General features: G+C 41.8%; 1 protein-coding gene across 2 annotated transcripts in view; it reads left to right on the plus strand.

Annotated features, from left to right (window-relative positions):
- Nucleotides 1–27,995, plus strand: part of ror1 (receptor tyrosine kinase-like orphan receptor 1) — a 125,914-nt gene that overhangs the window by 67,270 nt on the left and 30,649 nt on the right. Inside the window, exons 2-4 of one of the 2 annotated variants that reach the window (XM_071486169.1) lie at nt 17,999–18,061; nt 24,754–25,044; nt 25,334–25,367. In XM_071486169.1, the coding sequence (XP_071342270.1) occupies nt 17,999–18,061; nt 24,754–25,044; nt 25,334–25,367 (388 nt within the window). The remainder of the gene's footprint in view (nt 1–17,998; nt 18,062–24,753; nt 25,045–25,333; nt 25,368–27,995) is intronic. The other variant, XM_071486170.1, reaches the window with a different exon arrangement.

Below are 27,995 nucleotides of genomic sequence, written 5' to 3' on the forward strand. Positions count from 1 at the left end.
GCAGAGTTCACAAAACTGAGTTAGAGCGTTCAAAGCAATTATGACAGTCAGTTCATGATTCATATGTAAACATGGAAATAATTACATTGAACATTTATCAACCATTTGTTTTCTGTTTATATCAAGGAAAATTATGCATCAATGATTATCGTTATCATTTTATCACCTAGCCCAACTGTGAAGCAATCCTAAGATACTCACCTGTTCTTATGGAACCTGACTGTGTTAGTATTTCACGTCTCATGTCACTTAGCTCCATCTATAGCTTAACTCCCGGAGTGTTTAGCTGCCAATGAAGATTTTCATTCCAATACACTACATCACAGTCACACCCACTACAATCAGTCAATAACAGTAATTATCTTTGATTTATCTTTTGGGTCAATCCTTTAAAATAGACTCTTATTTTTCATTGTATTTATCGAATTTTAAACTCCTCGTAGTAACATGAGAAAGATTTGGAGGTTTTAAATCATAGGGTTTTATCGTACGCTTTCTATTTCACATTGCCACTCCTGGTAAACCCAAAAGTAAACATGGTCAGTGGTGCACACATGAGATCACACACACACACACACACACACACACACAGACACACACACACACACAGAGGGAAGACCTTTTACTTTTAATGGTGTTGTGTAGTTCTTAGTGTGTCACTGTCACAAAAATAGGCTTAGTGGGACTGTAAATGTCATCAGCACTAGTTTTGACTCTCCACTCGTTGCTCTGTGTGCTCAGCTTATTAGGAGGAAGTCACCACTTCAGCTGACAAGCCTTGACCCTGGAAAACCTCAAGCTGGAGACACTGAGTTCATTTGCAGCACAATGAAGCTTCATGCAGAAAGAAATGTGTTGTTTAGTGAACTGTTCAGCCAGCCATGAATATTTTATATCAACTTCTTGGCCATACATATAATCTAAATAAAGTTATCATTAATTTAATTTAACCACCAGTTACATACAGTATTGAGACTCATGTCAAATTGGTCCTAGGAAGAGGGATTTACACCTGCAAGCTTTACTGTAGAGCTTTGGGTAAAACACTGAAGTATTTTCTTCTTGAGAGGATCTCTATGTGGGATTTGGAACAACAGATCTTGCACTTAACCTTTCAAATCCTTGGTGAGCACTAGAAACAAGTCTTTTAAACGCTACTGATGTGCCTCATATTTCTGGTAAGTCTTTGTCTGAACTGTCACTGGGGACAGCTGAAAAAGCTGGACTGACTGACTCATAGTAGAAACAGCAGGAAGAGCAGAATACTTTTCAACATGCTGCCAGCCAGTGAGAACCACCCAGTAACACCACATTTAGTTTCCCCGTTGTGAAAGACTTAGGAAAGTCTTTAGTATATCAAAATGTGTTGAAGCACTTCATCAATATATCAAGGCCATTCCATACAAAGTAATGACAGGTGCACATTAAGAAATAGTCAATAGGTCCAGCTGGTCTGCAGGTTTTTGTAAAGCAACACACTGACTTTCTCCTTGCCTATAAAACACACTTTGCTCTTTAGTAACCCCCCACCCCGCCCCCGCCCCTTCTCTAACACCAGGAAACTCTGGATTGTCTTAAACAATACAATCTACAAACTGAAATATTTTTCCTGAAATGAGAAAATGCTCCTGCAACTTTTCAGTCTTTCCTCGTCCCTCCACCTGGCTGTCACGTTTTCTGAGCTTGAAGGAAAGTTAACTTACTGTACTGTCTCTTTACAGCAGGAAAACACTTAGTGACCGAGAACTGCGCCCGTTGTCCTTTTTAAAAACAGGGACTGACCCGGTGTGTTGGAGTCTGGTGATTGTCAGCAGTGGCTGCTCAGTTCAAAGGCTTCATACTATATAACAATATGCAGACAGATGGAGCTAACAGAGTCTAACCACCAGATGTGGAGTCAACACACTGCAGTGTCTGTGCTGTCTGACTCACACACTCACAAGCAGGCAACACACATACACTTACAGAAATGAAACTGTAGAATTAATAGTAGATCTTTCCACTTCATGCCTGGGAGCTTAAAGCTTCATTGTATTTCTCTTTTGCTTCATCGCTCCAGCTGACCGTTCAACTATCTGTCAATCTAATTCGCAGGACCTGGCTTCAGTTTATCCCTTAAATGGTTTCCTCCATCTCAGACATCAGTTTCACACCTTTCATAAAAAGGCTTAGAAACCTGTGAAATCATTCTGACATTGCCGAGCCGTGTGCGTCACTGGATTCCAACTGTATCATCAAAGACTTGGATAGAACTGGGAAAAAAATTCCTTCATCTTTTACTTACACTCATGATAGATTGTTTTGTGCTCCCACAGACTATGCAGCTGCTTTGATCCAAACTATTTCTGTGTCGACATTTGTCACTGCGGATCTCAAACGACTGGACTCTCAGTAGCTTAGCAGCCCATTTCTCAGCCTCTGTGTCTCCTGCCTTTTGAAGAGGACCGAGGATTGTTTACGTTAGCGTGAACCAGACCGGAGCACATCATGGCTTTTATTGCTTTTAAGAGGACACTGTGTGCTGTGTATAAAAGAGAGACACTGTTCAGTATAAGCTGGCTGGACAGACTTGGAGAAAAAGGAGGTTCCTGCAGCAGGTGGTGAAGTAAAAAAACCATGCATGGGCACGTTTCTCTCTCTCACAGAGAAGAGAGGAGAGGAAAAGTGACAAGGTGGAGAAGAGAAAAGGACAGACCACAGTGCAGGAATGCTCCACTGAGGAGAGCATTTGATCTCACTGCTGCTTTGACCTAGAGATGGAGAGAGGGAGGCAGCGATTTGGGGGGGGGGGGGTTTAAGGCTGCATGTGTCCCCAATTACGCCGCCGTGATGGCAGCGTAACACACTGCCTCACTCAGCGACTGGTGGACGGGAAAGAGAGGCCTAATCAAGGCCAGAGTACCCCAGGCTGCTGCCAATTCTAACACATACATGAACACTGCACATGCATGGACTCACACACCCACACACACACACACACACACACACACACACACACACACACACACACACACACAGGCTTGCTCATGACAAGAGCCTTCGCACAGCTCACCACATTTGAAGGCTTATATTGCACACATCTTCTCACCCCTCCCTCTCTCTTTGACTTCCCTCCACAGCAGTCTCATAAAAATCGATATTAAATGATAGACCAGCAAACTTTTTTTTATTCCTACGACAGTGACGCTGGTTTATGTTTATGAGCTAAACTAGCTCACGTACCCTTCGGCACCAGCAGGAAACCATTTTTCCCTCTTATCTGCGTCATTCTCTGTGCAATGGAGTGTTTTTTAACAACAGTTAGCACATGATAATATCCTACAAATACACTCCACACACCACAGTTACAGTTATTTGTAACCTCAACTGCATTGCACCCATTCTTTTCTGTCATAAATCAGCCAAACCAGTTTTTCTATTCCTCTTAAGAAAAACAATCCATAATTGGTTCATGTGTCCTGTTAAAATGTTACTTCCTCGCCTTTATCAAATTTAGACTATTTTGTTCATCAAAAGTAAACCAGTTGAACCAGTTTACCAATCCGTGGTTACAGTGCAAACACAAACTGTAAGTAGATAATGCAGCTTTAGTTTTCTTAGTGCTGATTCACCTAAATTTAAACAGCTTGAAGGTAAAAAACAGGGAAACACATTTCCTGGTCATGTCATCTTAGCATCTTGGCATCTTAGCATGATGACAATTACAGTGCTGAATTGCAAAACATATTCATCCCAGTTGGAAATAAGTGAAAGTAAAACACAGGAGTGACGGAATCCATGAACTTTGCCTGTTTCTTCACACTAACAATACATTTTTTTGACAGTACTCAGGCATATAATGTCCCATCAACTCGGCTGTTATATTGCAGGCTCACTGAGATCACTAAGATTTGTTGCATGTTCAAAAACTTTAGACATGCAAGCAGAAAAATGTAAATGATCTATAGTTCCAGTGACAGCCTAATCTATCTGAAAAACCAACACATGGTGAACTGGGAGCTGCAAGTCTCTGAGAAGAAGGAGAAAAAACAAAAACAAAAAAACAAGCAAAAATATTAAAAGGTTGAAAGATCTGGTAAACTGATGAGAAGTAAGGAGCAGAAATAACATATGAAGGTGCGTAGCAGGCAGTGTGATCCTGGACTCGGAAGGATCTAACAGACTTCATCTCTGCAACCTGGGAGATTCTGAACAGGAAATGAGGTAATACAATAGAGTTCTTTGTGCCTGCGGTGCTCCTTTAACACCTCTTTCTTCTGTGCGTCGCCATCTGCCTATCCTCCTTTCCATCGTCTGGGGTGGAGTTGGATCAGTTATGAAGTGTGTGTTTGAGAGAACCGGGTTTATGGGAGGTGAAGTGAGACTGTGTTTGGAGAAGCAAGCTGGGATGCTTTACAAGGTGTGCCTAGTCAGCCCCCGCTCCGGTCGTCTGGTGAAACGAGATGGAAATGACAACAAGCTCTGGAAATGTGAGAGGAACCGTGATCGTCTTTGTCTCTTGTGGCAGATTTTGTGTGTGTCTTTCTGTGGCACTTTTACTTTTGCTCTCTTGTCCGTACTCTGCCCACTCTAATAAAATCCAGGCTTTCCAAATCCCTCAGTCATCCACAACCCCTCTGTTTTTTAAAAGTTCTCTGTGTTCAGTCCAGAAAGATGTCTTTGGGAAGTGTTTTCATAATCAGCACGCAGTTGCAGCCAATGGAAAACTACGTCAAATAAAGCGAGATCAGGCATGATGTTCCACCCAGCGTGCCTGTTTATTTTGAACTGTGTCTTTGAGGCGTTCTGCATCGTAAATGATCATCATAATAAATTGGTGTACATTACAAATGATGAGATTTTAAATATTGGAAGAGAGACAACAACAGAAAAACTTACTAGATAGCTTTATGTTATCATCAGAGGGGGTGAATATTAAAAATAATTAATCAAATGAGTTTTTTTTCTAATGTGGGCTTTAATATAAAGCTGCAAATGGATGTATGCACATAATTTAACCAATAATGAATATGCATCAAGGGTTAGATAGGCTAAACCAAGCACTCCCCACATATCTACGGAACACAAACCCAGACTTTTTAACCAAATATTTTTCCTTCTGTGCGCCTGCCGAACCTGTCTGCCCTTTGTCTCCTTTGCTTCTCTTCAGGATTTCGTTTCTTCACATGTTGTTATTCTTTTCCTCCTCACGCACTGGTGATTCCCAACCTGCAGTTTAAAAATTCACTCTTTCCATCCAGTGGGTTTCCCGCATTGTCAAGTTTGCCTTATATCATCTCCACAGTTTTCATCACTCACATCTGCCTGACATTTCGTCTTCTCTTTTTCCCTTTTGTATTTCTTTCACATTTTGTTGCCCCCCCCCCCCCCCAAATCGAAGGCAGATCCGTAGCAGGTGTCCCAACCCCCCTCCTTACTGCACTTCCCTCTTTTTGGCATCAGAGACGTGTCGAAGAAGAATCGGAAACAGGGATCCTATCTCTCCAAAATGCACTTAGTGTATACACGTACAAACTCACCACATCTGGATCTTCACTTACTGGGGCAGCTGGGTACATTTCATTATAAGAGACAAATCCTTCCCATTAAAGGAGGCTTATTGGCCCTGATCACCTGAATCCTCCCTCACATGTAGCCCACAGTATAAAAAGCAGTGCTCTTTTTCCATTTTTGTTTAATTTACTATTTTAGTGTTGTCAGACATTAAATATTTGTGCTCCGATGTGAAGAATTCCTTGGAGTAGTTTAACTGGATTTCAAAGTTTCCTGCGTGTATATGGCCTAAGATTTTTAAAGTTGTTGGTTTCGGACAGGCTAAAAAGGCTTGAACTGGACTCCGGCTCTTGACAACTTACACTGTTACCAAGCATATTTGTTGCAAATTTGCAGAAAGTGGAAACACATTTTCTAAGATTTTTTTTTCTGGTGGCAGTAATAATCCAGTAGCTGTTATATTACCAGCTCAGTATTAAGTCAAAATGTTGGTATTTTGCCAACACTGTAGCCTGTCTTGTACCAGGCAGGTCATTAAAAGAGTGAAATGCATCTTGCATGAGACTTTTGTATAGGGAGACCGGAAAACACCATCTGAACTACAGGCAGTCCCATGCCTTTAGCTTTTTTATTGGCTTGTATTATTTTTACTTGATTGCCTCAGTTTCTGTACATGCCAGTGTAGTATGTTGCTTACTGCACCTGATACTGTTCAGCTGCTCAGCACTGACAGAATAGGATGGTTTAGTTTTTTGTGTGAGCAGTTGATTGAGATTTAAATACATAATTTTTGTAAAAACAACCTGAAACCTGAAGGTATGGAACTGCTGGATCATTACATTGCTTTCATTGACTGAGACTTCGCACACAAGAGTGAAGGAGTCACTCTGGCCCACATTGCAGATAAATTAGGTTACACTATTTAAAAAACAAAAAAACATTGGGACTAAATCTTAAGAAACATTGATAAGTAACTTTTAATCTTCTATTGCCAATATATTTTCCATTAATATCTATTTTTCAACCTTTTCAGCATTAATAATAACAAGCTCGTCTCTTGAGGGTTGTTTTTGCATGTTTTTGCATTTTGTGTTTATCCCTCAAAACTTCACAAACTGTATTAAATTATCTTAGATCATGGGACAGTTGGTGAGATCAGTTTCTTGTCAGCTCTCATTTTGCAGATCCATCACTGGGTAACATCACACAAACATTTGTCAGTCTTTAAGTCCATTGCACATTCAACATAATTTATTATGATCTTGGAAACATGTCTCATCCTGAATGAATACTGTCAACATGTCAACTACATCTATTCATTAGTGTTTGTATATTTTGAATCTGTCTCTCTCAGCACTTTCTGAGATGTATGTGAAATCTGTTTTTGTGGTATAGTTTGGGGAAATGCTCCAGTCCAATTCCCCGGCTCTAAATAAGTTTTTCTGCAGCAGCGGAAAGTGTTTTGGAAGCTGACAGTGTGGGCTTGTCTCCCTGGCTTCTTTTCAGCTCTGTCTTCAGGGACACGAAGCTATCACTTCTCTTTCCCACCACTCTTCTCTCTTATTCTGTCCTTTTCTCTCCTCCTGTCTCCCTCATTAGTCGGGTACCTTTTCCTCCAAACAAGTGGAGGAATGCTGGTGCTTATTTTCATAACCTGGGATGAGGAGAAGGATCCTGTAGAGCGTTGGTGTGATTGACGGGGGAGCATGCTGGAAACGCTCAGAGGTTTTCTCTTTGCCTCGGACTCTCGCTGCTGGCAGCCCGGACAGAGCTGGAAAAGCAAAGAATAAGAGCACAGGACTTTTTTACTGGAATGAGTACTTCTCGCACTCACTTTCAGCACACTCTCTCTTCGCCTCTCTATGTTACACCCCCCACTACTCGTTCTGTTCATATCTCTGTCTCAATATCTCTCTCTGTCCCTCTCATACTTTCACTTTGGCCTGGATTTTGTGTGGCTGAGTCCATTCTACAGCGTCAGCTATGACTAAGAGTCATGAGTTGATGGAGACATGATGTCTCACACCCAGTTTCCCCTGAAGCATCCCAGAATTATTCAGCATAGTTTATCTGTGCAGTCAGCGCCCCACACTGACAATGCAGATAAAGACATCAGGTCAATCACAAAGAGAACATTTGCAAACCACACTGGTTAAATTAATGGAGTTGTTGATGAAAAAAACTGATATTGAGTTGATAAGAGTATGCCACCGATTTTAGACATGCAATCCTGTAACATGGACATCTCACAATTGACGGTTTTAAAGAATTGAATAAACCCGGTCCTGCAGAAGAGGGGTGGTACTGTGGGCTTGACCTGCTGGCTTCAAGCAGAGATGAGGAGCAGGCTACAAAGGTCTGGTAAGCTAATTTCTGTCTTACTCCACACCTCCATATTTTTTCTAGTCGTCAACTAGACGCCCCAACTGAAGCTGACTCAAGTGATTTCACCATTTGTCAGACTTTGCACTCTTTTCATGCATGTATATGCAGTAATGCTCCCCAAAAACAAGAGCAGAGGTTGAAAATCACTGGAGATCCCCTTCAAAAAGCATGAGTCTGGGAATGTATTTTATTACACAATTAACATAGAAATACTCAGATGTGTAGTGAATTGTAATTTTTGATGTGTATGTGTTGCATTTGTGTGTGTGTGTGTGTGTGTGTGTGTGTGTTCATTCATACTTTAGAGTCAAAGCAACCATGACCATGGCCTGATGGAAGACAGACCAGCAGCATTAATGCTAATGTTTTCCAAATTACAGCATCACAGTGTTTGACATGTCATTTAAATCAAACATCATTAGCCTGAAACAGTCACGCTCAGTGTTTTATTAATAGTCTCACACCTAAATATTCTTCATTAATTCAAGTCAGCCTGCCAACACATTTCAGTCATTATATGTGCTGCAGACAAGGGGGGATTCAGGCTGGCGAGTGAGGAAATGCCAGCAGACGTAAAGAATGGTTTTGGAATGGCGCCCAGCTCAACTGTAGTCACATGATGTCTAAATCCGAGTCACGTTTGAAATCCAGCATCATTATCCTGTCGTTCCCAGATTCCATCTGCTAGGGCCTCTCCCTTTGAGTTTGTCATCCTCGAGGAATCTGGGAATGCCGGCAGTGAGCTTAGGGAGCGTGTACATGTCGCTGGCTGCACCTGAGCACATATTCACACACATTTACTCACGCACATAGGTTTTTGTCCAGCACACAAGCAGGCATGCTGCATGGCATGTGTCTTATTCACACCATGCACACTGTTGGATGCATGATACACTATTTACAGAAAAGTCACGTGCAAAAAGTCAAGCGAGATGACTGTATTCATGTCCCCCACACAGACAGACAGACTGACTGACTTTGGCTTCAGGTCTTAAATCTTCAATATTCAACACCTGACTCATGACACACACGCACACACACACACACAGCGCAACTTCGTCACAAAATATAAATGTGCACCATATTCACATTAAACACCACACACGGTGCGCAAAGTTGCAAATCTTCTGCAATAAAGTGACACACTAACATGCAGGTGTGATGACTGTTCACATTCCACAGACAGATGAACAGACAGACGGCTACATCTGCAGATTACGTCAAGGTCCCAGGGCTCATCTATCTGCTTGGAAGTGATCAGGTTTTCCAGAAAGCTGAGCACACTTACACACATAGACACACACAGGCGCACACACTTGTACCAGACCTGTCAGGTGAAAACAGATGAGCTACACGGTGGTAACATGCTTGTGCAGATTCCTCACCAGTCTGCTTACACCCCTTGTAACATGAGCTGAGGAGAGCCTCACCCAAAATGGACTAACCAGGTCGTATACATCAGCGTGGTCTCCAATGCAGAAGCTCTTAGGGACGCCAGGGGCTTTTACATCAGCCTTTTTAACCTATGAGGCCTAGCAGAGTCCGATAGAGCCAACAAGTTAGAGGCAGTACTTCTGCAGAGCCGTCAACACAGCATGAAGTCACTCCAAGAGTAAAGATTATGTCATGATGAAACCGACAAATGTGTGAGATGTACTATGGCTTAGTAAGATTCATAGCACATGGCTAATCTTTCCATAGAGACGAGATGTATGTGCTTTCATTGTGCATAAATCCAGATCAACCCATTAAGTTTATTCCCAAGCTCCAGCCCATGCTGTGTGTTTGCATGGGCTTCCTCGGCGTTCTCAGGTTTCTTCCTGAAAATACTACATAAAAGTAGTCTGGTGGCCAGGAAGTTATTAACTTGCCACTGGTATGAATGTGCATGTGGACCTGACTAGCTGAGAGACCAGTATTTATTGAGGTGTCAGATATTAATCATTATGTTTTTTTTTAGATATGATTGTGTATCATGCAGATTTATGCAAAATTATCACATAAAAAGATCAAACTGATCAAGTTATATAGAAAATAATTTAAAGAACTCCTTTTGATTCTAAGTTTTTAAAGTACAACCAGCTTAGAATCATTATTTTAAAAAACAAAATTTTGCAAAACAATATGATCATATCATAATACGATTCCACTGCAAATCTATATCTTGAGCAGATATAAAAGTTAAAGGAACAGCACATCAGATCACAGATGCTTCTTATGGTTGGTTCTAAATTGCACCAAATAACCTGGCAATCTAAATCCCCATGTCTTTGCCTGTTTTTCTGTTTCCTGTTGCTGTTTCTACATATTTCTTACACCCTGTTCACAAAAAATGTTCATCTGCAATAGTTTAGAATGTATCCAGCCACTGTGTTGTTATGGATGTCATGATATTCTCATTTTCAGTATATATGACTTGGTATTGGCACGCTACCCAGTTTGGCCTTGTTGTAGGAGAGATGCTGCTATAGGGTTTCACTGTCCCCCTTCCCCTGTTTGTGTTGAATGCGGTTAGACAGAGTGGTGTTGGAGACTCTGAGATGACGTTAACACTTCAGACAAGAAAATCCCCTCTGATGGCTCTATAGAAATTCTTGTTTTGTTTGTTACACCCAGAGAGGTCAGAGGTCAGGATCTGCTGCAGACCTGCACCCCAGCAGGTTGTACAGATTTAATGTCTTCACTCAGCCGTGCTCTGCAGCCTGGACTGAGGAATGCTGGGTACTGACAGTTGTCAATGTCAGCCTGATGCTGGGAGATAATTTGTGAAGTGACAAGCTGCCGTTTAAAGGCATCGTCTCTGCACTTGTTGCTCTGTATCAGCTACACGTTATACTTGGCGTGCTCAGGTTTCCTCTGACGTGGCTCTGCAGGAGTTGAAAAAAAAAGCCTCTGCAGTGGTTGGGAGTCAGGATTTGAAGTTTGATAAGTTTATGCAACAGGATAGTTACATACAATTCAAATCAGCACTGATCACTGTTGAGTGCATAAAGCTGTTCTAAAGATATATATTTAAAAAGCTACGACTGAAAATGTCTCAATGCTCAGCCTCTACGTCACCTCGATCAAGCTCCTTAATATTAAAGAAAATAAAAACATTAAAAAACAGGCACATGTAGAGTGTTTGGCTCGAAGACCGAGCTGGAGTTTGCTTCAAAATTTAACAAGAATTTGAGGTCAAGTCAAACTATAATTTCAAATGTAAGCAGCCTTCCAAAACATGTAGTAAAAGTTGCATAAAACATCCTCCCTGCTCAGCCAAGCAACAGTTTTTACTCCTTTTTTTTTAACTGTTTTTTCATGTTAGAGCAAACGTCTGTTGCAACTTGAGCCCTTTCTTTTTCTTGTTGTGTATTGTTCTCTGTTCTTCCTGCTGTCATCTACCCTGCCAACCCCCACCCCCCTCCCCATCAGCCCCCCTGCCTCTCTTCTCCTCATCCCCTTCTGTGGTCTTATAAGGTTACAGAGCAGAACGTTCCAAGGTGATGCAGAAATGTGTGTGTGTGTGTGTGTGTGTGTGTGTGTGTGTGTGTGTGTGTGTGTGTGTGTGTGACTTGGTGATGCCTGTGTTCTTTGGTCCATGATGTCCTCAGGTGAGCACTCAATCCCTGCACTGGGCCTGCTTTTATTCCTCTATACGCTCCAATTGAGCCTGGGAACTAACACCTGCACGCGCACACACAGGTGCAGCTATATAATCAGACACACACACACACACACACACAGGTGCAACTATATGATTAGACACACACACAGGTACACATTATTATCCCTTTTCTAGCTCCACTTTCCCCTTGTCTCGTCTCTCTTTAAGGGTAATTTCAGGTTATTTCAACTTGGCTTTATTCCAGTTTTAGCCGTAGCTGTGGCATTTTTTTCTTAATGTAAAAAACGTTGTACAAACCAAAAACGGGAACACGTTGAAATTACTAATAAAGAAGACAAAACAAAAATTTAGACAAACAGATTTTAAACTGTCCCTGAAAACAAAGAGTTGTTATTTGAATTCTCACCAGTATGTTTGCCTCAATCAGATTTCATTCTAAATACTTTATTTGAGCCTCAAGGGGCAATTTAAGGGCAGCGAGTTTGCTACACACCCACACATGCATCTAAAAATACAAATAGAAAATGCTGAAATGCACAAAGATCTCAGACTTTGTGTATTTGTGTGTGTGTGTGTGTGTGTGTGTGTGTGTGTGTGTGTACAGAATTTGCCTCTGCAATGAGGATTTTTTTGTGACAGTGAGGGTGTGCTTATCTTTTTAGTCTCAACTCCAAATAAAATACATTTTGATAACATGGCTGAACATTTGGCCTGGTTGCAACTTCTAAGGTCATCTAGAAGTGATGTGGTGTGGTGACGTCGCTGTGTTCACATACCTCAGCAGGTACTTTGGCGAGAACAGTTTCACCAACCAATAGAAATGATGGTCAAGTTGACAAAAATAAGAGCCAAGTTGTAATAAAACCAAACCCTTCCATTCGAGTAACTGAAACCACCATCCGCCGTCTCATTCTCTGTCCTTAAGCTAATTTCCGTCTCCTCCGTCCCACTGGCCACCACTGCTCTGACTCTGTGAGGCCCGTGTATGACCAGTCAAATAGTAATTCACATCTGACACAATGACAGTGAATAAAATCTCTTGCCAACACAAATCTGCTCTCTGCTGAGTGGGACAGAAGCCCACTTCCTAAAAAGCACATTTTTATGAGTGCCTTTACTCTGGGTTTATTGTGAAGTTTCTCTGTATTCATTTTCTCTTTTGCTGTTTTTTTTTTTTTTCTGCAGTCTCACATTTTCCAAGTCTTCTTCCCTCCTTTTATCTCCAATTCCTTTGCAGTCCTCCCTGACTTTTCTTCTCTCCCTCTCTTTCCACCACTCTTCTTTTTCTCCCCTTGGCCTGAAAAAATCTTTATTCTCTCAGATCCATGTCCTTTCGCCAAGACTATAACTTTCTGCTCGTTTTCCAGTCTGGAACCTAATTGTGCTAATAAGTCATTAAGGCAGCTCGAGCCCTACATGGTACTTAGTCTGGTCCTGGGTGCACGCAACAGAAGAACATCAGCTGCCTGATTCACTCTTCTCGTTGTCTGTAACTGAGAACTTGGATATATGAAGGGAGAGCGTGTTCACATAAGAGTTGTAATTACTTTCATTAAGTGAGCATGCAGTGAGGAAGTGGGATGAGAGAGTGGTTTGTTGGAGAAATCAGAGCATTTTTCTGTGCACGGCACCTAAGTTTAAAGTTAAAAAAACAGTGAGCGCGCACAGTAGAAAAGAAACTTGGACGGAAAGAGAGATCCGATTTAGACAAATTTGAGAAGGAAATGATTATCATTCCTGAGTTTTCTTCATCTGTGCATATCTATCTCTCACCTCTTTAAGGCAGAAAAAATGACATTGTTGCATTGTGTAAATAGTGGGTTTGCTGTTCTTCCAGATAACCTCCAAGTTAGATTAGTTTTCCAGCTAATAAGGATGGAAGCAGACCTTGGGAGAGGCCCTAATAACAGAGCGGGAGAGCTCATACATCAGTCTCACTCACCACACCAAACACCCTGGCTCAAAACACAGCACCCCAGACCATATAACAGCATATTAGTTGCTATGCATAACCACTCAGATTGAACACTTCTGATTTTGTTCTGCTCAGCCCTCTGAGGCTCCCACTTTCTCACTTTCTCCCTCACTTTTCTTTGCTTCATTCCTTTCCCTCATTCCCATGCCTTTGAGTTTGAACTTCTGCACTAATTCCCATATGTTGCTGTCACAGTAAAGTCACACCAAATTCTCAGAGCTTTATAGGGGTTAAGCTCATGTCCCTGCGTGATTTTTATCATCATAAGCCAAATACAGCTGGATGGGGATCAGAGGCTGCTCTCATGGAACTTTCTGTGTGGAGATGTGCTGTCTGGATCTCTCAAAGTATCCTTCATGTCAACCGTTCACTGTATACTTTTTTTTTTTGCCATGAGGATGGCAATTGAGTGGCACCCAGATGCAAATGAAAGAAGAGGTTCCAAAACTTCAGTTCATGTATGAAATGTGCCATATCAGGGAAAGAGGGGAAAGTGATTTTATAATAAAGGTCGTCAGACATCTAGACTTGTGATGCACGTTCACTGCCGTACCAGAGTGGCCTGAAGTTAACATATCACTACTGACATGCCATGGAAATATGTGCATGGCTTTATGATCCAGGTTATATTGGTTTTCTTTGAAGCTACCTAAAGGGAAATTACTGTGACATTAGAGTTTTTAATGATTAACAGTAGTTGTTATTCTAATAAAAACCAATGGGCAGAGATGATATCAGTGCACAAATGGTTCTAGGACGCTAGTGGCTGTAAAAATGAAAGTGATTTGAAATGATAGACAACCAGCTACGAAAACACACTTTGACCAATGCTGATAAATTCTCTTAGAAAAGGGATTTCAGGAGGTGCTGTCACATACAGTGCCTGTGAAGTAATGGCAGTATAATTATCACCACCCAATTAAAGAAAGAGTGGAAGGGAGGGGATTCACATATAATGGGACATCTAGTTTGATGGTTGTATAAGCTATTAACACGAAAAGAAAAAAAAAGGACTTTACAAGGAAAGTACTGCACTGTGATTGGTTGTTGGTTCCATGGACATGTTATAGGCTCTAAGTAACACAGATTTTTAAGCTTTAACATAGTTTAACAGAGGTCTAACAGTGTTAAACTGTCAGTTCACCTTAGACTGTTGAGTCTTTCCAGATTAAATTAGTTGTCCAACCTGGTCTTAAGAAAGCATTGTGAGATTGCTATTTGAAATCATTTAAAATATATACTTGTTATGATTAAATAGCATTAAATGTTCAATGAACTTTCATACCTAACTTAAATTAATATAATTAAATGTATCTATTTCTCTATAGAGAATATGCATATGTGCATTTGTATTTGCGCAGATATGTATCTTCTCCATCTACTTGTACTGTCAGTGTCTTCCAAAAGATGGGTGTGAGCTTTTTCTGATCTGCCCTCCCAGTCTGCATAAAATGTGCTCATATCTACAGAACAAGAGGACATGGTGTGTGCATGTCTTTTTGAAGCAGCCCATATGACCATTACAAGAACAGTTCATAAGATGATTTTCTGATCCTCCACCTTAACAGTTAAGGTTTTAGTAAAGTGTGGGCAACTAAGACGGCAAGGATCAGGTCGAGGGTTTGGGTCATAGTTAAAAGAAACAAGTGATTATGGTTGACTGGAGGACAGATGTTGACTGTGTTCTCAGTGTAAAGTCTGACTGAGTGTGTATGAGTAACTGTACCAACTCAGACCTAGGGAAATTCACTGTAATAGTTTCTTCCTATTTTCCACAATCACTAAAACCAGGGCTGTCAATCTCTTTTACTGACTCATACTGTCAGATTAGGATCTTTACAATACACAGATCCAGTTCACAATTGAGGAACCATCAGAATCAGGATCATGATCCAATCAGGGCCCACAACCACAACTGCAAAAACTGCTCATCTAAACTGACACAGGCATTGAAGTTGCCTATATTTAGCCCCTCGTTAACAAATGGGCGTAATACATTTGCTTCCCTCCAACGCTGAGTAACATTAGAAAGATAATCTCAAAATTACTCTGAAAATTACTCCAGATGATTGTCTCAATGAAAGACGGCTAACAGATGTGACCTAAATCAAGGAGAAATAAAATGGTAGAGAAATGAGTGTCTGTTTGGGCAACAGTCTTATCTGAAAAAGTAATGTCAATAAAATCACGTGCTATTGCTCATTCCTGAAAAAACACATTTCTTAAGAATGAACGGACCAAAAACTGTTCGTGAAAATAATACACTTTTTTCTCAATTGCATTCAGCTGTGTCTCCCCCAGGTCGATTTCCAAACCTTTGGCATGGCACAACTCTCAGTCTTCCCCTCCTCCCTCCCCTTGTCCTCTACTCACATGTCCAGCCCCCTCTACTGAACTCTCACCTGGCTGCGCTTGGCCAGTTTCGTGTCAGTGAAGCTAGTGAGCTGCGTTGCCCCCGCTCCTCTGTCTTTTCTTTTCACAGAGCTCTGCACTTCTTCAAGTCTGTCAACCCAGAACGCAGAGAAAATTTAGATCCACTCTGGGGCCAAGACTCGCTATAATTCACTGTCATGTTAGAAGCCCTCAGGAACAAACTCACAAGTCATTTTGGGTCCTGTGCTGTAGCACAGCTTGAGACAGCCTGTGAAATAGTATGTGAAATAATCAGAGATAGAGATATACAAGAGGATAATTACAGAGCCAGCAGAGATCATGAGTCACTGTGCGAATGCAATACCAGTTTAACAAAGAGATAACACGATGAACACACAGCTATCTTTATGGTTTATCACGTCCCGGTTGCTGCTTGCTACATATCATACAGACCATAACTCATAAAGCTGCCAGCCTCATGTTATGAGTCTGTTGCTAAGCCTCCAGACTCCCTCACTAACAGGTGCAGAGGCCCAAAGCGCTGCTCATTAACACAGCTCATTTCACAAGCACCACCACCACACAGTCTTTACCGTCCTGACACGGCACGTGTGAAACAACACATTATCACCCAATTAGCATGACCCTGTGTCAGACGGCTGGTCCTGTTTGACTCCAGACTTTCTCTCCTCGCACACTCATGACCGTCACACACGTAACAAGAATGTTTCCGGCTTGTTAATTCAAGGATGTAAACTGTCTTCAAAGTGTATGACGTTGTTTTTCAGCTTTGCTGCTGAAACATATTTGAGAACAGGTTAGGTTTGCAGGTGTATGTGTGTGCACACAGTTGTGTCATTGCACATGCTTGTGTTTTTGCATGTGCTTGTGACTGTAGGGGGCAACGCTCTAAGTTGGCAAGCAGCCATTTACTCATTCATCATGTTAAACTATCCCAGTCTGCTGCCCCAAAACACACACACACACACACACACGCACACACACACACACTCACACGCACACTTAACAGGCAGAAGTCACTGCTGTATTGTAGCTGTAGCTGATTGTAACCGTGGGATAAAGTATGTGTGTTGAGTCTTTGTCAATTGTCTGGTGCCCTGAGAATCAGCAAACATAAAACTATTTCAGGCTCCATCCTTGTCGGTCCTGCATGTTGTTCAGACGCGCACAGGCTTTTTCATTTGTCAGGTATCACCTTCTGACCTGTGGTGGTACACACTGAAGCTCATTCTCTGTCTCCTCTGTGCTGTAATGAAAAGCAGAGGGCTGTTCTGTCGTCAGCTCGTAATAACGCAGCATTAGGTCCACATGGCCTGCTGATAGGCTCACTGGGGTACATTCAAACCTTTGATCTACACTAGCAAATGTACAATGCTATCGTCAGTGTTGTTTAACATTTTAGATGGGAAACTCTCAAAGCGGTGTGTGTTTGTTTCTGTTCGCAGTCTTTTACCTAGAAAAGTGTCCGCACTAATCTAACTGTGGCTGTATTAAATAATCTTATTAAAGCAGCATTAACCGCTATTCAAATATTTATGTTGCATTTGATTAGTCCCATCATCGTCCCATTGGCCCAAAAGGTCTGGTTGAGAGCAATGTGTCTGTTTCTGTTTACACACACACACACACACACACACAGATGAAGCTTGCAGGTGTGTTTAGCATTAATCCAGTACAGTAATTTAAATACTCGGCACTGATTGGGTGATTATTTTTTCCTGTTGCCACATGTCCTAAGGGATGTTGCTGGTTTAAGTTATGTCATAGAGAATTGGAAGGCCATCGACTGTGACAGTTTCCTTCATTTGGTCTAAAGCACTTCAATGCAGTTGAGTGGAGGCAAAAGAAGTGCGACACGTTGTTGCACATTACGCTGAACCTTTCTAAACTTCCCCACTTCACACCACTGGGTGACTTTCTTTGAGCAGCAGTAGACAGCACCATGTTTTTCAAGGGTCATTCCTTTCACTCCATTTTTTTAAGTGACACAAAAATAGAGATACTTTGACTGTAAATTGCAGGGTTCTTGATCCATCAAGTGAAATGACTTGTTGGACTAGTGAAAGTCCACCTGCTGTTTCTTTAGGGCCCCAACAGCCAGAAACATGCTAATAGTTGTCTCCATTTCCTTCCTCTTTCTACAGGGTCTGAGTTTCCCCAAGACCCCAGTGTGCTAGCTACCACTTCATGGAACACCTCTAGTGATGGTAAACTCACACACATAAACACACACTCACAATAAGCAGGGTTCAGTTTCAACACACACGCCTTGACAAGCCTCCTCCCAACAAAGCTGTTGAACACATCTGTTACAAGCAGTGCAGTGATATGTTCACAGTGTCATTAACACTTGCTGTCTGAAGTCACATTCAGTGATGTGTTTAAGCTTACCTCCGTCCTCTGTGAAGGGGTCACCTGCAGCCACCCAGACAGCGCCCACTGTCCCAGCGTAGGCCAGCGTAGAAGATGACTGATGGAAGGAATTAGACGTTGAGCTGCTCAGCATGTGGGAATACAGCCACAGGTGCACTGCGTTTCACTCATTTCCACTGACCTACTTTTAGTTCCCTCTTAAACAAAAGCTACCAGTGGTACCAGTGCTGAATGTGCAGTTGCTTTCAGTTCGTCTTCTCACACTTGTAGTTGACTTAGAACATCCTGTACAGCTGTATCAATGATTCCCTGACGTCCACACTTTTTTTTTTTTTTTGTTTTGTTTGTGGCTATTAGTTTGTTAGTAATATACTGAAGCTCAGTAGCTTGCAATGTATGAAGATGACATCCCCACCTTTAAAGCTTAGTTCCACCTACAGCGTTCAGATTGATCACCAAACAACGCAGGCAGCACCAGATCCTTTTCGATAGATGAGCAAACTTGAGATGTGAGCAGTGATTCACAGGCCTTCAACCAGGCGACACCAGAGTATCTTCCTTTGCCCGCTTGTGTTTTTGTTTCTTGCATTTTGCAAGAAGTAGTCGAGTATCAATGTACATAACGAACAAACCCATCAACAGGTCTCCATTCTCCTATGCTCTCCAAAAAAAAAATTGACAGCGGGATGCAATATGGAGATGGAAATGTCTTAAAGGCGGCTTGGTTCTCCTGCACAAACTTGGTCAGCTTCCTTCCTTGATCAATAGGGATTCTTTCCAGTTTATTAGAATTATTTTGTGGTGAGGATGGTCACATCTCCCGGAGCTGCCCAGCTTTAGATCAGCAGATCCTGATGGTGGAAGCATTTAAAACAGCTGGTCCTCTGTCAGCACCGCAGGAACAACTGAGTCAGATCCTCATAATTTTCTGGATATTTTCTCAACGCTGTTCCCCAGAGTTATCAGTTAAATCTTGCCCCCTCTCCTCAGCTTCCACAGGGCTTGGAGAGCCAACATCCGCCTAATCCCCCACGAAGACACCCTGACTTGGAAGCTCTTCAGAATAAGACTTTATTGATCTTGACCTTTATTTTTGTTCTCTCATTTTGCCTGGTTTTCTTAATTCATCTCTTGCAAAGCCAGCTCTCCCACAATATCCACCCCACAAGGGATTCTGTGTACACAAAAACAGACGTCGTTAAACACACGGGCAAGAATGAGGACAGTAGTTTCTGGGCATGATTGAGCACTTTAGTCAAGATAATGATTATGGTGACCAATCAAGAATGTTTAAAAAGTCATAAATACAATGAAGGGTAGTTCCAAACAAATCATAGAGACAGCTTTATTTTTCCACAACAACATGAAATATGAAAATCTACAAAGGCTACATGTGTGCACGCACGCAACCATGTGTTCAAAGTGGTGTGTCTGTGTGTGTGTCACTTTGAGCTCAGCCCCATGACGAACATCTGTTTCTTATCTGATGGATGGATGGTGATTGCACCACTTGTTTTGTCTGCAGGCAGGGAATGGTTTTGATTGACCAAGCAGACAGCATTCAGGTAGCGTGGCTCTATCAGTACGCATCAGTAGCAGGAAGTCATCATGCTGAAAGAGGCTCATTATTGGGCTAAAATCAGGGGTGATGATAGTTTACTGAACCCGTTTTGCCTCTGGCTTTCTTTCATTCTCCCTTTCTTTTTCTCTGTTTCATTCTGTACCGTTTTTTCTTCTCTTACTTCCTTCCCTCCCTCTCCTTTCTCTGCTGGAGAGTGACCCAACTTTAATGAAATTCACCTTTAGCCATAGCTGGCAGTGCTACAGTCCCAGCTCCTCGGTGTATCTGCTGAGTATGTTTAGTTAGCTGTGCAGTCACTCAGGTTTCTGAGCCCATGTCTTGCTGAGAGCGGCCTGCCTAGCGCAGCTTTACTGCCGTGCATGTTATTGAATATAGACACATATTCCCATATAGAATACACTGTCGCTGGTGAAATGAAAAGGTGTAGTGTAACGCAGCTAGTTTTGAGCATGAATAATTTGTGTACGTTGCGGTGGTGTGGGTGTGCGCGTGTTTACATTTGTGTGCTTGCGTGTGAGTTTTTGATTGTACAAAACCTCTGCGAGAAAATGCAGGCCGATGACAGGGCACCATTTAGTCGCCTGCCACATTAAAGGGACAGTCCGCAGCAAGGGCTTGAGTTTCACCGTGCCCCCGGTGCCAAATACCACAACACTCACCGCGAGACAATTATGTACAGAGTGGCTTTGTTACACAGACATTGGCAGGGCATCTTTGCAGTTAAATCACTCGTTGCTCTCTTTCCCCTATTCTCTTCTCATCATCTCCTCTTGTCTCTTCTTTTCCCCTCTGCTGTATTATTCTCAGTTATTATAACAGCTAATGAAGTGTGCAGGCACACAACCCCGAAAACCATTTTCCTTTCCATCAACTCAACTAATGAGATGGTGATAAAGTGACTCAGTTTGTGTGACCTTCTTGCCTTTGGCAAAACACACGTGTCTTTTAAGAGCAGGTCTGTTCTTATTTAATATATGAAGTACTTTTTTTTTTTTTCATTTTAGAAAATGCAGTCAGACTCAACAGACACATGAATCCAGTGAAGTATTTAGTGAAGGATTTAGTCCACTACACTCATAACAGTGTGTAGGCGCAGTATTCCAGCAGACCCCCATGACTTTGTGTTGACAGTGGGGAGTCAAATCATAATTAAAACACACACCTACACACAGAAGTACGGAAGCATGGACATACAAACTGTCATGTACCCTCTCAAAAGATAAATGTATTTATCACCCAGCAGGAATGACCTTAGTGTTGATGTTCCAGCATGTGTATGATGAGTGTGGATGTTCCAGTGTGTGTACTGGCTTTGAGAGGTAATGACCTGTGACTGTAGGGAGTGTTGCAACATTATTCCTATCAGAGTGAGAGTCACACATTACTCACACCTAGAACCGACCTAAAACAATGTTGCTCCAGGTTTTGTGATTTTAATTTTAATTTTCATATGACGTGCTGATTATTTTGTCAGAAAACTACAAAAGCGCAACTAGACACATGAACAAAAGGACCTCACAGCTAAGACAAACCAAAATGTCAGTGCCGTAACAACACTGTCAAAGTCCTTTTTCACAGCTTCAGTTAAGGGCAACGAGAGCAGTAAATCACACAACTAATATTAACGATTCTACTCTAAATGCAAGAGTCCACTTATACAGAAACCAGTTACTTATTAAAGAACACAGAGAGAAATGGTAATTATAGCAGTTAAAGAAATGAGTCACCTTTCATATTTTATTCACTTAAATTCATTGAGCCATGTGGTTGGAAAGATACCTGAGCCCAGCCACACATTAGGGAATAGATGATACTAATGATGTAATGATTGTCTCCTAATAGAAGTAGAAGGCGTTTTCTAAGCTGTGCCAATAATCTGAGGAACTGCTCCCACCTGTCAGACTGATGAAACTCCCCTAGAAACCACTGCTTTGTTTTTAAGTGTAAAATAAGACTAAGTACTGAAATGTTAGATTCTGTCAAAGTATATGAACTGAATTGTAATGACGACTGTTTCAAGCCTTGTAAAGGTCATGGCTTGGAAAGATGTGACATTTTAATTTTTGCGAGGAGTTAGAGTTGAGTTTGCTAACTAAAAAACATTGTAACTGTTTGCGAAACTGAGCTAATGTTTGATACAGAGGAAACATGGTCACATCCTTCATCTCGGTGCTCTGTCGGTTGTCCCATGACATTCAAAGTGATTACAACTGGTAACACAATCAGAAAGATTAAATAGAAAACCAAAGCAAAACAAAAAGTGGCAAAACAGTTGAGTAAACAGGTTATGAAAAGAAACAAGTGACACAAATTAACTGAGGACACTGCTGCACTCAGTACTCTTCATTTTTTTATCATATCAGAGTTTGACGTGGCCATTAATTATGTTCAACCCGTCTGATACAGCACCTATTACTTTTTATTATCGAATTCTGCCTTGATAATCTATTTACAAGGCTTGTTAAAGCAAACAGAAAACCCAGGCATCTGTGTCTGGGCTCACAGTGTGTGTCTGTGGACAGACAAACAGAAAGGTCAGTCCTACAACAATGAATTACTTGGCTTATAGATGTCTACATGATGTGACGCAAGAGCATCTCTCCCCCACACACACCTGAGTGAGATATGTTTTTTATGTCTAAAATTGTGAGTGGAGGAGTAAGTAGACGGGGAGAGAGAGGAAGGAGTGAAGAGAGAGAATCTAGGTGGAGGAGATGTGATGGATGATCCTCAGTAGTAGTAAAGTGTTTCATCATTAGCAATATTAAAACATTGAAACATTTAATGTTTTTATTGACCCAATGTTCTGCGTGGACCTTCTGGAGGTTTTGTTCCGACAGCAAATGAAATGTGGAGAGACAGGACTGCACAAATAAGGGAGGCTGGTGTGTATGTAGAGAGAGGAGGACAGAAAAAAGGGGTGAGAAGGGGGAGAAGTGGGAGAAGTGAGGGGGAAGTGGTGGTGGTGGTGGTGTGGTCGATGGTGGGAGTCTCCTCAGATTGTCACACACTTGCTAGTACCACATTGCTGTGTTAAGCCTGGGGCACACACACACACACACACACACACACACACACACACACACACACACAGACACACAGGCTGTATGCCAAGACAAATGTGCCCACTTCTCTTTTTAGCAGAAACATCGTAGGCTCTCATTTTATTGCACTTTTCAATGACAATATGTTCACCGCTGGCGTCTGCTGAGCTGTACATACAACCACAAGGGTTGCTATGGTGACAGAGAGTACCAAGTTACAGCACCAGCCTGCGCCTGGAGTGTATTGGCAAGAAGTAATGCAAGTTTAACTGAATTAGTTGTAAGAACTGCTAAGTTTGTCCATTTCCTGCAATTCTCATAATTGATTCTCTTCTAAATTATTAATTTTAGAGTCACTGTTAGGAGAGCAGTTCAAACTACATCAAACTCTTGCAGATAGATACACATTTAAGGGTCTTTCTGTGCCTCCAGCTTCTCAGACCAGTAAAGCATCACTTACTACTATAGTCTATTGGCCTGAGAGGAATAAGTGCCTGACAGCCTTAATTCAGGGCAGAAAAATTAGCTACACAGACAACTTCATACCAGCTATTACTGGAATAAAAATAAACATTTCATGATAATTATCCTGGAATTCTATTAAGATGTTTTTGCTGCTGACTTACAATATCTTTACTTAACTATGCTTTAATGAACAATAGAGGATAAACTGATATATGAACAGCGACAGAGAGCAGCTTGGAGAAGACAGCAATGTCCTTGTAGGGAAAACCCTGGTTGGGAAACAAGACCTGTGAAGTGTTGTGGTAGTTATGTGTTAACTGTCCAACAACCCCTCTACCTCTAAAGCTACATTCCTGACATCTTTCCCGGTCTGTCTCGTGATTTCATTACACAGATGTCTCATATCAAGCCATGGAAAGCTGTGATATTTGAATGTGTGAGAACCAGGGAGCAGTGGTCAGGCCAGGCGTCTAAAAACTTATGTTGTTCAGTGCAGAGATGGTCTGACTAATTAATTTGCACACTGTAGTAAAGATTTAAATGTGTGGTTGTACTTGCAAATGTAAGTGTGTGCCTCTATTTTTGCTTCTCAACCTCTCTATTCACACCCACTGAAGCTCATCTGACTAGTATTTGAGATTCCCCTGTATGTGCTTTTCCGTCTTTGTTTGTTTTGGCCAGTTTGTGTAACCAGGAGCATTTCTGCATACCTAAGATGGGTTTTGGGGTTGAGGGAACTTTCCAGAGGTATTTCATGACATTAACACTAATGTTTTTCCTACACATTAAACTCTTAGGTGGCCCTCCAGATTGTTTTTTTCCTGACCACCGCGAGGAAAAATGTGGTCCAGGAGATAATCATGCAGAAATGTTTTGCTGTGTCTTTTCCAACACCTTCCGAACACATCATCAGCGTCACACTGCGGTATTATAATGGGCTCTGATAGCCTTATTTTGTCTCCTTAAGAGAGAAAAGAGTCTTCACCCACCACACAGGTGGTGTTGCCTCATGAGATCTTACTCAAGCTGGGGAAAACCCTCTGGCATCATACAGCCATGATGAAAAGTGAAATTAGGTGTCACCACAGTGGCAACCACAAAATAACTTGCAAAACCAGGCTTTGAATATGTGTGTCTAAAAACACTGAGTTGTTTTACCACTATTCGTTCATACAGCAGCATGTGTTTTTTTTTTCTATCTGGCTCCGGTGTAGTACAGTAAGTGTTGTTTGATTTATGTCTGAGTTCTTGGCCTTGTGTAGTACAATGTCTTCCCTCTCTTATTGTCCGTATCTCACTCCTGATGTTTCTTCTCCCTGGGCCCCTCTTATATATTTTTTCTTCTAATTCACCTCATCCTCCCCTGCTCTATCCCCTTCTCTTCCTCATTTATGTCACTCATGTTCTTTTGTTTCATCTCTATCATGTCTTCCAGGGCCTTTCTTCATCCGCCTCGAAGCTCCGTTGAACAACATCACCACCTCTCTGGGCCAAACAGCCGAGCTCTTCTGTCGTGTGTCTGGCAACCCGCCGCCCACCGTGCGCTGGCTGAAGAACGACGCCCCCGTGGTGCAGGAGCCGCGGCGTGTCTCCTATCGGCCCATGCCATTTGGGTCACGCCTCCGCATCCGCAACCTGGACACCACCGACACAGGCTACTTCCAGTGTGTGGCCACCAACTCCCAGGGCACCGTGTCCACAACAGGCGTGCTGTTTGTCAAATTTGGTAAGAAGAGTGAGAGTAGTGAGAGCTGCATTTCATCTAAAGCTTTTAAAGACGTCTGGTGTGCAGATGTCACAATGAAGTGGCTCTGTGACGAGTATTTTACGCACTTTCTGTGACAAACAATGACACATTTCTTCTCCGTCTATCTTTTCCTACTAGAGATCTGGCTCCTTTTAGCAACACTCATCTCAACTGATTCCTCCTTGTAGCTGGCAGCGAGCACAGAGAAAAATCTGGGAGCAATATTGTTTATCCTGTTGTAAAAAAATCCCCTTGTCTTCTTTTCCAGATCCACTCCCTACACCTCTGCCAGGAAGGCCAACGTAAGTTTCTCTTCCTCCATCCATTTTTCTCTCTATCAGTCTATTTATGCTGAAGTTACCACAATGGAACACAGGGGACTGCTTCACAAAATTGATTTGTAAGCCCTACTCAGACATGGGTTGCAAATCCACGTCTTGAGAATTGCAGAAAGATTTGTGTGTCCCACAGTATCCGGCATGCTCATGCGCTGGTCACAAGTATTTGTTGTTTTGGATAATGAAACACCAAAATCACCACTCGCCATTTGCAAATTCGGTGAGATGTGGCCCTGAATCGCACAAAGAGAGAGAAAGATGATACAATAATCATTTGTGGGTCTGTTTTATATTGTGTGAGAACAAATTTTATAATAGACAATACAATTGCCATGAAATAAATCAAAAGAGCCTTGAACACATCCAACAATGTCCTCACAGTTTGCTAACATATTGTTTGTGGTCAGAAAATGTCACGTTGTTTTGTATCTTGTACTTCTCATAGTAATTCATTGCCTGCTTAAAAAGTCCTATACAGTGTATTCAATGGATAATCACTCACATTATAACAAGGTCTGGCCTGTAGTTTCAATAACACTGATATAGTCTCAATGTAGCTGAATGAATATTCAACATTACCCTCTTTGCTGTGATGTTTTATGCTGCTGTTTCTGCCCGACCATTGGCGCTCACGTGGTTCATGTGTGAACAGAGACTGTGTACAGTCACACATGGACCATGTGGCTCATGTTTGCCAATCACAAACCAGGGCTTAAAGCATATGGCGTCTTTAACAAACTGATCCTTGTAGTATCTGTGGAATTAGGTTAATTTACTCTCAGCCAACTGTAATCAGACTCAAAATGCTAACAACTTCAAAACCTCTGCCATTCATTTAATTTCAGGTCAATAATGAGCTGATTTCAGGGCTGTAATGACGTTATTATAATTAAAAGTGAATTTCCTGTATCTGCTTGAGAGTTAAGTGGATTAACTGAAGTTTACCTATATATTTCCACCTAGAATGAGCAGTATACAACTGTGACCCACAACTGTCTGGGTGGTTGCTGTCATATGATGTTTTTCAGTCAGCCAGTTAGCAGCCAGCTCTCTGGATGTATAGCGAAACCATCCTCAGTCCTGATCTCTTACCATGAACGTGCATATCAAATTAAAGGTCTTGAGATCGGCAAATGAAACTAAATGATCGAAAATGTTTTAAGAAAGTATCAAAATTACATTCCACACAAACGTTTCAAATTTTGTTTGAGTCTGGCGAGCTTCCTCCGCTGTGTTTTGACGTCTCCTCACCCAGTGTTATGGGATAAAACTCTATGAACTTTCTCAGCTCGTTTGATTCTCGCAGGATCAAAGGAGTTAAGCTGGATGATTTTCCCCAATGACATTATGGCAAGGCTCGCTGCCATGTTCCATGCCGCGTTCTGTGAATCAAAACTGCTGGCACAAGGTGGATATCAGACACTTACTAAATCCACTCACACGCTGGGACGAGCGCATGCACGGTCGTACACATGTGCGCCCAGCTGAGCACGTACGCGAGCGCCCTCTCAAACATCTGTTTCTGCCATTCCTTTGTTTACATGTCTTTGATTTTTCCCGTGCAACTTCAATTAAGGCTTGTTTCAGAGATGAGACGGTTGGCTCACAAAGAAATCACAAATGCAATTTCTCAAGGGAAATATCAATAAAAGCAATTTAATCGATCTGGCTTCACAATAGAGTCGTGCAAATATCAGAAATAAACAAATGGAGAACCGATACAGGAAGTTGACAAGAGAGATTACCAGGAGGACATTGCGAGGCTGTCACTTATTAGGATGTTAGTGTGAGAGTTTTTTTAATCCAATTTATCATATCTGGGGAGGATATCGCAGCAAATTAAATAACAGATAATTAAGTTACAGTTAAAGTTGACTCCTTATCTGGACAATTTGAAGTCTATGTTATATACAGTCCATGCAAACATGAAATACTGTCAGTGTCCAGTGTCCCGTGAAAAATTTTTTTTTCATCTTGTATCTTTCCAGGAATAAAAAAAAAAAATGTGTGCTCTAGTTTCACAACCATGATGCATTTGTGAGGTAATTTTTGATGCTGGAAAGTTTTATGAAGGTCTTCAAAGACTCAGCTGGTAATGAAATAACCTATTGAGTAAGCACAAAATCCAAATCACCATGATGATGATATTCATGAATTTTTCTTTGGCTAAGTTGATTAAATCCTAGAGGAGCTTCTCACTTTATCTTTAGGACGGCTTTAAAGTAATGAACTGTAAGATTCGCCGAGGTACAGCTACCCCCCCGCCCCCCCGGCAACTTGTAAAGGAAAGTGTTGCAGTCAAGCGTGGACCAGCATGTAATCTTGAGTCTCATTACAGTCATTACAGACTTCATTTAAATAGACAGGGGCCTCCTTTGACGGCGGTGGAGCTGCGGTGGTGGTGGGCCGATCGTTACTGCTGCTCATCATTAGTGTCACGGCTAACTTATTAGCTGTAAAGTTAGGGTGGCAGCCGTCAAGAAGACAAGGTTGCCTAATTATGACACATGATGACCTGTGTCTGCTTACCTCACAATGCAGCTGTTTGAACGTCACAACTTCTGCTTCTTCTACTCCTCGAGGTTTTTGGAA

Source organism: Trachinotus anak, unplaced genomic scaffold, assembly GCF_046630095.1.
Source record: "Trachinotus anak isolate AG129_WGS33_773 ecotype Australia unplaced genomic scaffold, CSIRO_AGI_Tana_v1 ptg000010l, whole genome shotgun sequence".
In the NCBI taxonomy this organism is placed as follows: Eukaryota; Metazoa; Chordata; class Actinopteri; order Carangiformes; family Carangidae; genus Trachinotus; species Trachinotus anak.